Source organism: Limulus polyphemus, unplaced genomic scaffold, assembly GCF_000517525.1.
Source record: "Limulus polyphemus unplaced genomic scaffold, Limulus_polyphemus-2.1.2 Scaffold1845, whole genome shotgun sequence".
Lineage (NCBI taxonomy): Eukaryota > Metazoa > Arthropoda > Merostomata > Xiphosura > Limulidae > Limulus > Limulus polyphemus.
The window spans coordinates 36,980-49,421 of record NW_013667455.1 but is presented as its reverse complement, the minus strand read 5'-3'; the positions used below and the strand labels follow the sequence as shown (position 1 = coordinate 49,421).

The following is a 12,442-nucleotide window of genomic DNA, read 5'->3' as shown; positions in this document are numbered from 1 at the left end:
CTTTCTCAGCTTGGGTTTAGTAACTCAAATATTTGTGGTTACTTTATCAGCTCCTTCAGCAGCCCTCAGTTTTGTAGTTTTCTCGAAGCCATCTCAGATCCTGTCTTAAGACCCTACGATTTTTAGCCACAAACAGTTGATTCATTCTCATAACATATTTGTGGAAGTATTTGATTCCAGGGGCGTGGACAAGGAAGGCGTCGTCAAGAATGTGGAGGTCATAGTCCAAGAAGCAGAGTTCATGTGCCTAAAAATGAAAATAAAAGAAGGAAAATAAATATTTCATACAAAACAAGTCAATTGAGAGAAGAGGCGAGTGGATTTTGTGATCGTCAAAAGACTTCGGACACACAAAAATTATTATAGTACTTTTTGTTATGAGGTTCTTGTTATCATGTATATATCATCACAAGTTGACCCTTTACCGTATAAAATACGTCTTTGGCATTCATACAGAACCTCAACATTTTTTTTTATGGGAAGGCTCTAACAGATTAGATCATGAGTGTTAAACATCAAATTCACATAAATCCTTGTATTAAATGAAATCAAATTGTCATGATATAAAAGTCTGTTTAGTGTAGGTATTATTAATTTATTACTTTGTTAGTAAGTATTTCATGATTATTTAGTGTGTGTTTTTATAATAAGAGAGTTGAAAGCTGACGATTATTGGAAGTTGTGTTTACAATTCATTGATGTTGATACTATCGAACGTCGCGTGCAATACATTGACGTCGAGAATATAGAGATTTCTAGAAGTCAGGCAGACGATTAAGTGATAAATATATAAACAGTGTGAGATGAACGAAAACAGCAGACAGACAATAGCAAAAGGGAGTAAAGTCACGGCCAAGGAAAAGTTTGGCGTGAAGTTAACTGCCGTAGAAGTGATAATGTTTAATATTGTTATGTCTCCGTTTGTTAATTGACTTTCCGTAACTTCGTTCCGACGAAACTTTAGCGACACAAGTCCTTACTTAATAAAACTGGTTTATTCTTTCGGAATGTAACTTTACGATACACTTAACTTCAACAATCGCGCTAAAACAAACGCTATAACAACGAACGTGCTCAGCTTCAATAATACTCTCTTACTGCAGATCAATTACTCACTGTCTACACACACACAAATAGATTGTAAAACTAGACCTTTAACAAAAAACTTAACTTACGTAGTAAGCAATAATCTTCCTTACCCCATTAACGTCGCCAGAAACGTCGCCAGATTAAACGCTAAAACACATTACGTCTTCGCTTCAGATGTTGAGTTGTATCCCAGCGAAAACATAATTCCTCGGTTTCTTCGTCTTGTGGAGAATATGAAAAAGAAAAACTCAAACTTCGCGACGAAACGCCAGGTGTTTGTGTTACCCGTTTTTGAGGTGAAGTCAGGAATACAACCACCGACAAAAAAATCAGACTTAAAAACTCTTATGGAAACTAATCTTGCCATATCTTTCCATCAATATGTTTGTGACGTATGTCATCGAATTCCAAATCTGGATGGATGGTTACAGACTAATGGTTCAATAGACAGTTTGAAGATTTTCATCACCACTAAAAGAAAATATCATGGGAGATTATTCGGGTGGGAACCCTTTTTCATTGGGACCAATCAGGATCCGTTGTTTGACGAAAGACTGGTGTGGAACGGAAGAGTGAATAAAATGCAAGTCGTAAGTAAACAGTCTCGTTTTTAAACTACCTCTTTTAAAGGAAATGCCTATTTATTTGATAGAAATCTAAACTACTAATACTTGCTGTGGGTTTTTATAAAATTAATATACATTAGTTAGATTTTTATGTACGTTTTGCCTTCTCTTAACCTCTGCAAATAGTTTTTTAATGGATATCCAAAAATCCTTTCTTACATTTTTTTTCCCCCCGGTGGGTCAGCCGGACTTACAGTACTAAGATATGGAGTTCGATTCTCCGCAGTGAACAGACTGCAAATTGCTCAACAACAACCTTTTATTTACTTGTCATTAGACACTAGTATTAGGCCTATGATTTTTTAAACACTGAAATCTAAAACCAGTCCATTTGGTTATTTTCAAGAATTATAAAGTGTAATAATAATAGTATTCAACCACACTATGTTCGCCGCATCCAATGCCATGCTTCAATTGATCCAAAATTCATCAGACCCGATGGGACACAAGAAACCCAGCAGTGAATAAAATACTATCTGTATGAGTAATATGTTACAAAACCAGTTTTTTTATGGTGTGAACACCATTTTCAAGCTGACGAAGCATGATTATAATTAATCTACTTGTCATTAGACATTAGTATTAGGCCTATTATATATTTTGTCATTGCATTCTATATCTAGTCCCTTAGGAATTTTCAAGAATTAGAATACTGTATAATAATGTGCAGTTTTTTTATCATTTCACCAAACTGCCATGTTAAACATTTTATCTAATATTATTTGCTTCTGTCTATCGTCGTGGTCACAATTAGCTAAGGACTATTTCAATTAAATCTCAAAGGTTTTTATGACTAAAACCATAATGAAAACTTCTTCTACGTGAGCAGTCAGATATTTATTTTTTACTTTCAAGTTTTATGCATGATGATATTAGAACTTGACACGTTTAGTTTCTGTCTCTGTGTGGTAGTTTTTGTTAGTGACATAATTCCGTTTAGTTTTTTTACCAGTGAGTTCTGAGCGTTGCTACTTGTGTAGAGATTGGGTGAACACACAAGATACCGCTTTAAAAACTCGATGTACTTCCGCAGGGACCTCAAAAGTGTTCTGTTTCACGAGTAAAAACCAAAATTAAGAGTACAAAATATTTTTATTTCTTGGATTTTGAAGTTCGTATATCATGCTTTGTTGTATCGTACAGAGCACACTAATTCTTCTTTTGATTCATAGCATACACACGTTTTATTGACGTCACAACAGTACAAACTGCAACGTTAAGCATCCCTTATGGGACGTCATTTTAATGTCTACTGACTGACTGACAGACAACACACTACTGTATAGGAGTGCGAGTGGTTAAAACAGTTGACCCATCCAGACAATCTTCCCGGTTCATTTAAAGTACCGTAGTTTTCGGTGTATAAGACGCACTTTTTTACCTCAAAATTTGATGTCAAAATCTGCTTGCATCCTATACACCGAAGGTATGAATAATATATATGTATATATACGATATACACAAGCCACGTGTAAATACGTATATTTAAATAGGCATGCATAATTTAGTTCAATTGAATGTGTTATTTATAACAATAGCAATTTTTTTTCTTTTAAAAACATAACTATTTATAATGCTCCCTAAATAATAAAAAAATAAATTATAGTAATGGATGAGAGTGAAAAAGCTTGTAAGTACACGACGACCCCTGTTTAATGTGGAGCAGAATAAGGCCGTTTCAGGCTTAACTTTAACAAATAACAAATCGTTTTTAAGTGCTTGCCTTGAATTCAAATGTGCAATGCGCTTGACAAGTCAGAGCGCTTAATGCAATTAGCGTCGGCAATCGCCTAATCGGTATTTCAATTTTCATTTGATACTCAGCAGTCTGGCACGTGCTTACTGTCAAGTTGGATGCGTCACCGAAAGCCGAAGTACCGTATCTTAGGCCTCAGGAGCAAAATAGTTGTTTCTTTATTTTTCGTTCTATTTTTTCACCTCTTACGATGTCTAAAGAAAAGAGACTGTCATACACAGCTAAATTTAAATTAAGTGCGATTAATTATGCAAAAGAGCATGGAAACAGCTGCCGAAAGATATTTTGGTCCTCCACCAACAGAAAAAAAAATGATTCATTGCTGGCGCGAACAAGAATAATTGAAAATGATTAAAAGTGATAAACGCAATTTCCGAGGAAAAAAAACACAAAATGGCAAGATCTCGAAAATAAACTGTATGAATGGGTTGTGGATCAGAGAAGGCAAGGACTATCCGTTTCTACAAATATGATAATTTTTAAAGCAAAGAGGATTGTATGTGATAATAGTTTAGAAGATTTTACTGGTCATACATCGTGGTGTTATCGGTTCATGAAACGCAAAGGCCTAGGTCTGCATGTGGGTGAAGAATTCGCGGGAAAAAGTAAGAAGTGATATAGTGATTAAGTCATTTAAGAAATGTGGTATCAGTAACGCAATGGATGGGACCGAGGATGACATTCTTTTTGACCATAATATTGGATCCAATGATTCCTTTCCAAGCGACAGTGCAAGCAATGAAGATTTTATAGGTTTTGAACCAAACTAAATAACAGTAAACCTTTTTTTGTTTACGGTATTTTCTTATTTTGATGTTTTGAGCTCTTTTGTGTTTAGAACAATATATATTAATTTTTAAAGTATCAAATTGAATTTTTGTTCAATAAAAATCTTTCAAATGCGACTGTAGCTTTTTCCCCCAAAACTTTGTCTTCAAAATAAGGGTGCGTCTTATATTCCGAAAAATACGTTAAATACGACATCCAGTCTCTTAAAAAGAGTTCCAGAAACTTAAGAAACCTTAAGCAGCAATTTAGGTATATTATTTTATTATGAATTTATTTTTGTTTGTTAGTTTTTAAGCGTTATGTCCACCGCGAGGAATCGAATCCTAAATTTTAGGATTATATACCCTGAAACTCTCCGCTGACAACGATGAATATATACTAAGACTTAAACCAAATGTTGCCATAGTTGTACATTGTAATAAAAGTAATTAAAAGGGGCCATCATACAATTTTATACGTGGTTAAATTTCATATATCACATTTTCTGGTAACTAGGAACATCACTCTATAAATATATACTGTTGGGCTTAGGATTCTTCTACAGTAGGTGTCTGTGACTTGTTGGCGATAAATTTAACGATAAATGAATAGCACATAACTCCACTTATTTTCAAAATAATATATATATATATATTCGGAACTAGTTTAACGTATACAACAAATTCATTCCAATATAGAGATCATAGGGTTATCATAAACAATATATGGTTCTCTTCGTCTTGTCAAAAGTCCACGTAGGCTTATTCAATTACTTTAGAATTTCATTTCACAAGCTGAATTACCTTTCCCTATTTCTATCGCACTAGTATTCTGTGTATAATTCACTTACAATTGTGGCACGAGTTACCGCAATCGTATACTTCTATTCCAGTAATCGTTTGGTTTTCTTTCTACAAAATATCCTCTGTTCCTTTTATCAAAGAGCACTCAGGCTGATTCATTTACTTTAGAACCACGCTTTGACGGAATAAATTATTATTCTTATCTCCTTTTGTACTGTTAGTCTTGCTCTAGCATATTGTTGCGTCAGCGAGGTCACGTGACTATTATCACGCCACTCCTTCTCTCGAACCTTCGAGAGATTACTAGATATAGGGTAGTCTGGTAAGGAAAAGAACTCAATCTTTGAATCTGACGAAACTTTTTTGTGCATTAAATTTAGAGATAATTCTAAAAAAGAATTTTCTGGTGGATGCAACTGATCATACAGAAAATGCCAAGTGACCCACTGCCGGACACATCCGTGACCACAACGTCGGAGATACTCAATGTTTTCTATAGCGGATTCCAAATCAGCACCGGGAACATAAACTGAAACTGAAACAGGACCTTGCCATCGACGACAAAGTTCCTCTACGTGGTATTCGAACCCTGAGGTAGCTTGGGTAGTTAAAGTCACGCTGCTGTTGAAACCCGTCGTGTTCTCGGCTTCATAAACCGCTTCCAGTACACAGTAACCACTTCGAAGGGAAGGCAGCTAGTCATCACCACCCACCGCCAACTCTTGGGCTACTCTTTTACCAACGAATAGTGGGATTGACCGTCACATTATAACGCCCCCACGGCTGAAAGGGCGAGCATGTTTGGTGGGACTGGGATTCGAACCCGCGACCCTCTGATTGCGAGTTTTATTAAAACTGTAAGTTTGCGTTTAAGCACACATAACACATATTATTTTATTCTGTTGACTTGCGCCGTAAAAGCTGATCCCTTACATACATGTTTTGCCTCCTCCTGAAAATATTTCTGTGGGCGCTCATGGAGTCAACGCGATATATATGCATGCAATATAAATACGTATATTTATTCGTGAGATAAAAATAATACATACAATATAAATAAATATAGTTATTTATAAGGTCTAGATAGAGTAATTATTTTGTTTAAATATAAAATAAAATACAAATTCACACTTCATGCCTGCCAATGTATCAATATTCTGTGTTTGATTACTTTTGGGATTTGGAAACTAGGTCGTATCGGAACATTGAATAAATATAAATCACAACATTTGGATTCCTTACAGGCATAAATATATATATAGAATATACGTTTTGGTTATCTAAACACCTTAATTACTTTAGGTTATCAATTATGAGTAGACTACTATAAAAACAAACAAACAAATAAATTGCTTACATTCCAACACAATTTGAGGCCTACTTTATATATTTGCTTCACTCTTCTAAGTAGCACTGATGAGCGGTGAATTCGGTAAATCTAGTCTGTTGCAGCGGGAGTAGCAAATCAAAGAATAGATAAGACGTCTACTTCGTATTTTCTTCATGAAATTCATGTTTTATTGAAGAAAAGAAATGAACAAATAAATAACAGTTTTGTTCATAATATAAACTTAAATAAGCTGATGCCAACATTTTGAACAGGAGTTTGCCTTACCAAAGTTTAAGTGCTTTGGTGATATATAGGCCTAATAAATTAGAAGCGTTATTGTGTAGCATAGGCCTAACAAAATAGAAGCGTTGTTGTGTTGTATAATGCCACTGATGGTTCTTTGTATTACAGTTAAAAAACTAAAAATATTCCACAAGTCTGAAAGGATTATTTTGTTTTTTACTGCTTTCGAGCGATCACTCTTCACGAGGCCTATCTAAGTGCCAATGTTGGTCTTTTTTTTTTGTGGTCGAAAATTGTTAGACGGAATCAGAAGGAATATGAATTTTTAATGTATGAAAAATAGCAAATTACATAAGTTACCTTATAATTTATAGTCATATTATAGCCTTTTTAATTATTGTATTCATATATCACTTATTTCAGCACTGCTGTTCCTAGACTCATTTCTCTGGCAGATCCTTTCCTTCTTTCTCTTATAAAATGGTTTCGAGGGTTATCAACAGTAAAAAAGTAAAGAAGTTATTAAAAGTCGTCCTGAAAACTGTTTTGTGCACCATTATAATCACTAATCTATATTATGTTCTGAACTGGACTGTACCTTTCACAACAGACAATCAGAATTCAAAATTTATTGAAAAAAAAAGATCACCATGAATACTTCGGATGATGACTTAGAAGAAGAAAGTTCAAAAGTTGGTCCTTTATCTATACTGGAAAGTATTAATTTTAAGTTTGATAGGACTGGTTTACTCGGTGTGAGTTCTTATATACCACTCTCAAAGTATTCCTTGAATGACAATTCAACCTGGTTTGTTGAAAAAGAGAGATCAAATTCCTTTAAAATTGGCAATGTTTCGAATGTAATTAAGGAAAGGAACTGTCCTGGGAAACCCTAGTCTTACACCGCTAAATTAGGGACGGCTAGCGCAGATAGCCCTCGTGTAGCTTTGCGCGAAATTCAAAAACAAACAAACAAACAAACGTTTTAATCTATCTGTGGCAATATTATTGTAATTTCTACAACTTTCACCTTTAATATTCAGAAACTAATATAGCAATACTTCATCGAAGGGTTAAAATTTTAATGTTCCACACTTTATGGTTCACTGAAAAATCAAATAAGCCATAGGCATAGCTTGTGAGAGCATAATCAACGTATAAATTAGTTACGCATTATAGATAATATCATTATTTTGATTTTAGATTAAAACTACTGATTAAATAATATCAAGAGGAAATACTTTTTAAATATGATCTCAATTTTTGTTAAAATATAAGTTACGTGTATAAACGTTTGAAGCCTAAATTATATTAGCCAAGTTAATTTGTGATAAATATTTGACGTTAGCATTTATTGCTTTGTTATAATTCTATCATTTACCCATACATTAATTTGAGAGTGATAGTTCGAGATATTTCTAACACTAACATTGCACTTGGAATTTCGATAAATATTCTAGTCAGTTTATTTGAATATAGGCTTAAAACAAACAAAATAACAACAAAGAATGCTAAGTGTTATCGAATGTTATCAAACGGTTTCTAGGAAAAGTATAAGTGATTACCTAATTTTTTTATTATCCTAAAGCTCAATTAGGAATAATTAAGAAACAGGTAAAACGGTAAAAAAAGGAAAATAAAATTAAAAGCCCAGCAAATATGATGTTTCAAGTAAAAACACATAAATTTAAATACACATGTTAGTTCTTAGATTAATTTATACAGTGTTAGCGCTGAAAAGAAACAACATAGTAATACAGTATACGTTTTAGAAGTATGCTTATATGGTGAAATCAGAGGGTGAGGTTTAAAATAAAGAGGGAAATAAAAGTAGGAAAAGGCTGATATAAAACGAGTCCGTGAAAAGAGGAAGGTATGTTTGAAATGAACCCAATTAAATATGATATAAAACCAAAGAACAAGAGATAGAAATGCTCAAGATGGAAAGGGGAACAAAAACTTCTGAACAATTCTTTTCATGAACGGGGGAAAACCTTAAGATTGGAAAGCGTAGGTAAGCAAGCGAAGGAAGAACGCAGAAACTGGAAAAGCGGGAAAATCCAAATAAAAACAAAATTAGAAAGAACAAATATAAAGCTGTAATACTAAAACGTGTAAATATTACAAAAAACGTGTAAATATTACAAAAAACGAACAAAGGTAAGAATGAAAAACATAATGAAAACAAACAAACAAAAACATTATTCTTATAAAAAACAGCAGTTACTAGAGTTCATATCGAACTTAGTCGTCATGGAAACAGCTCCGCGCAGATACAGAACGTTACAGAGTTGTGTCGACTGCAAACACCAATCAGCTACCAGAATAATACTCTGCAGCTAACAGAATAAAACTCACAAAGGGGAAACATTCTTAGGCAAGAGGACCTGAGAATCGGTGGCACATGTGTTGAGGTGAAACGAAGAACCCCCGAAAGTAGAGACGGTACCGACTATTTTCAGATTTACTCATACGCATATATGTGTCATAGATTCAACAGTCTCTCTAAACTTCGCAACTTTTGACCAAAACTTGAACATTTAATCATTTTATCATCAAGAAGTTTAAACTTTATTTCTACTAATTTGTTTAAAAACTTCTTTTGTTCTAGATGTTGCGTAACTCTGCTTTTTTTATATTGACTACCTTTGAATGAAAATCGTATAGACTTATCACAAGGGGATTTACGAGTGTTATTTTCATCTACCAACCTATCTAACTATCACTAACAAATTTTTCAAAATAATTACAATGACGTCGCGCGTGACACTTTTACCGCTACGTTATGATGATAATGGATGTTCAGAGTACGATTTCTCAGGATTATCGTCCAACATAACCAACTTTAGCACATTCTTGATTAATTTAAATAAAACAGAAAACGTAACGGATTATCAAGATCCAACTTACTACTCGCTGAATTATCGTATTGTAGGTACTATCTTCCAGGGTGCCATTTTTCTCGTAGGCGCTCTTGGTAACACTATGGTTGTAATAGTTGTAACCAAGACCCGTAGTATGCTGACCCCTACCAACTGTTATCTTGTCAGTTTGTCTATAGCTGACCTAATGGTCCTCATAGCTTCTGTACCCAACGAGGTCTTGTCTTACTTTCTTCTAGGAGATGAGTGGATCTGGGGTCGAGCTGGTTGTATTATTTTCATCTTTCTTCAGTATTTAGGGATCAATGCTTCGTCGTTGTCCATCACAGCTTTCACAATAGAACGGTACATCGCCATCTGCCATCCCATGAAGGCCCAGATGGTTTGCACCGTCAACAGAGCCAAGAAGATTATAATCGGGGTTTGGGTGTTCGCTTGTCTCTACTGCTCTCCTTGGCTTTTCCTAACAAAAACAGTTCCCATTTACTACAAAGGCCACGCAGATGTGGAAACCTGCACCTTTGCTCTTTCAAGAGAACATTACCTGGGCTATTTCTTTGCGGATCTGATGCTTTTCTATATTTTCCCGCTGCTTCTGTCTTGTGTAATATATGGACTGATAGCAAAGATCCTCTTCACTAACGAACTGAACAAAGGACGCGATAATGGAAACGAAACAAATTCAATTTCAGATTGGAAGAAGACTAATAATAACAGTGCTCGAGTGCAGGTGAGAGAGAAATAGATATTTTTGGTCTGTATAGCTAACAAATATAAATATACGATAAGCGATATCTTGCAAAGAGAAGGTTTAAAATGCACCTATAACCCATTAGTAGTTTTTGGTTAGTAATATATTTTGTTCACTTATAATATATGAGACTATTAATGTAAATATTGCTAAGGTACTTGCTAACTTATGAACACTAAATGAACCACTGTAATTAAAACAGTATAAAACTACTGAGAATAATTGTTACAATGTAAAGAAAATACCTTTAAACTTGTGAAACTACTAGTTATAGCCTTACAAGGACTTGTTAAACTTTTTTTATCATTACTCGTACAAGCATTATTTAGCATATTTGAACATACTGCTTTAAGTACTAATAATTCCAAATAAAATACTTCGAGGGCAACATTTCATTCCTTACTGTATGTAAAATTTCATATTTGCTTTTCACAGAAGGTAAGTACATGCACTACGTAACATCAATACTTTAAAAATGTATTTCGAATTTGCTCGTGTATTCAACACAGAATAAGTACATGTTTCAAAATTTAGCTATGTCTTTATTAAATCATACGTTTAATAAAAATGATTAAATCTGTACGAAAACAATCGTAATAACGTTGATGTTTTTGTAGGAAAAACGTATTTAAGTTTACCGGGTTTTTCCTATAGCCAAAACAACAAATGTTCATATATATTCCTGGCATTAAAAAGAGCATTTCTGCAAAGCGTAAAGATTTGCTGAAAAAAAGTAGCAATTCCAGTTTAAACAATTCTGTGACTTTTCAAATACGTTGTTGAATGTTTTCAACCTGAAAGAGACCTTGTGCAATATACGAGTACAACTACCATATCAGAGACTCCAAGATTTAGGTAGCTGTTACTGACCAATAGGAGGGCAACCAGTCAGCAGCTCCCCAACGGTTTTATCCGAATAGCAGGATTGCTGTTGGAACTACTTTTAATGGCCTCTAAGCTGACAATGTGGACCAGCGAGTATCGTCTAGCCAAGGTTCTTGCAATTTACACACCATAACACACTAATCACTAAGCTACGCCAGTTCTTTTTCATGTTCTATCAATGCGAGGTACAGAGAATTTTATGGTTAAAGAAAACAGTGACTCGTTAGGATTTTATGATTTACAATCCGAATAGGATACTTGAGTAAGGAAGCACATTACGCTAATATAATAACAGTTAGGCACACAACGATTTATAAGCATAAGGAAAATTTTTTAGTCATGGTGGAATATATACATTGGTCTGTCTTCTTCGAAACATGTAGTATATTCCACCATGAATAAAAATATTTCCTTATGAATATAAATCGTTGTGTGCCTACCCATTGAAATCCGAATAGGAATATTTTTTCTAATGGATGACCATCAAAAACTTTTTTGTCTGTAACAGTGAATTGCAGATTTACTGAAAATTCATTAATAACATAATTAATTTTGTCCATTCATGTTTCTAGGTTACGTGACTGAGGGAATATTTTACCACATTCATGTGTTTCTAGGTTACGTGACTGAGGGAATATTTTACCACATTCATGTGTTTCTAGGTTACGTGACTGAGTGAATATTTTACCACATTCACATTTCTAGGTTACGTGACTGAGGGAATATTTTATCACATTCATGTTTCTAGGTTACGTGACTGAGTGAATATTTTACCACATTCATATTTCTAGGTTACGTGACTGATTGAATATTTTACCACGTTCATGTGTTTCTAGGTTACGTGACTGAGTGAATATTTTACTACATTCATATTTCTAGGTTACGTGACTGAGTGAATATTTTACTACATTCATATTTCTAGGTTACGTGACTGAGTGAATATTTTACTACATTCATATTTCTAGGTTACGTGACTGAGTGAATATTTTACTACATTTATGTGTTTCCAGGTGACATGACTGAGAAAATATTTTATCACAATTCATATTTTTTAGGTTATATGATTGAGGGAATATTTTATCACATTCATGTTTCTAGGTTACGTGACTGAGTGAATATTTTACCACATTCATATTTCTAGGTTACGTGACTGAGGGAATATTTTATCACATTCATGTGTTTCTAGGTTACGTGACTGAGTGAATATTTTACCACATTCATATTTCTAGGTTACGTGACTGAGGGAATATTTTATCACATTCATGTGTTTCTAGGTTACGTGACTGAGTGAATATTTTACCACATTCAT

At 34.0% G+C, this 12,442-nt stretch overlaps 2 protein-coding genes across 2 annotated transcripts in view; both read left to right on the top strand.

The window, feature by feature from the left end:
* LOC106465126 (beta-1,4-glucuronyltransferase 1-like) overlaps nucleotides 1-1,703 on the top strand; it is a 31,025-nt gene extending 29,322 nt beyond the window's left edge. Inside the window, exon 2 of the mRNA XM_013925325.1 lies at nucleotides 1,180-1,703. Within this exon, the coding sequence (XP_013780779.1) occupies nucleotides 1,180-1,703 (524 nt within the window). The remainder of the gene's footprint in view (nucleotides 1-1,179) is intronic.
* A 7,663-nt stretch (nucleotides 1,704-9,366) lies between these two features.
* Nucleotides 9,367-12,442, top strand: part of LOC106465125 (thyrotropin-releasing hormone receptor-like) — a 32,882-nt gene continuing 29,806 nt past the window's right edge. The window contains exon 1 of the mRNA XM_013925324.2: nucleotides 9,367-10,227. Within this exon, the coding sequence (XP_013780778.1) occupies nucleotides 9,367-10,227 (861 nt within the window). The remainder of the gene's footprint in view (nucleotides 10,228-12,442) is intronic.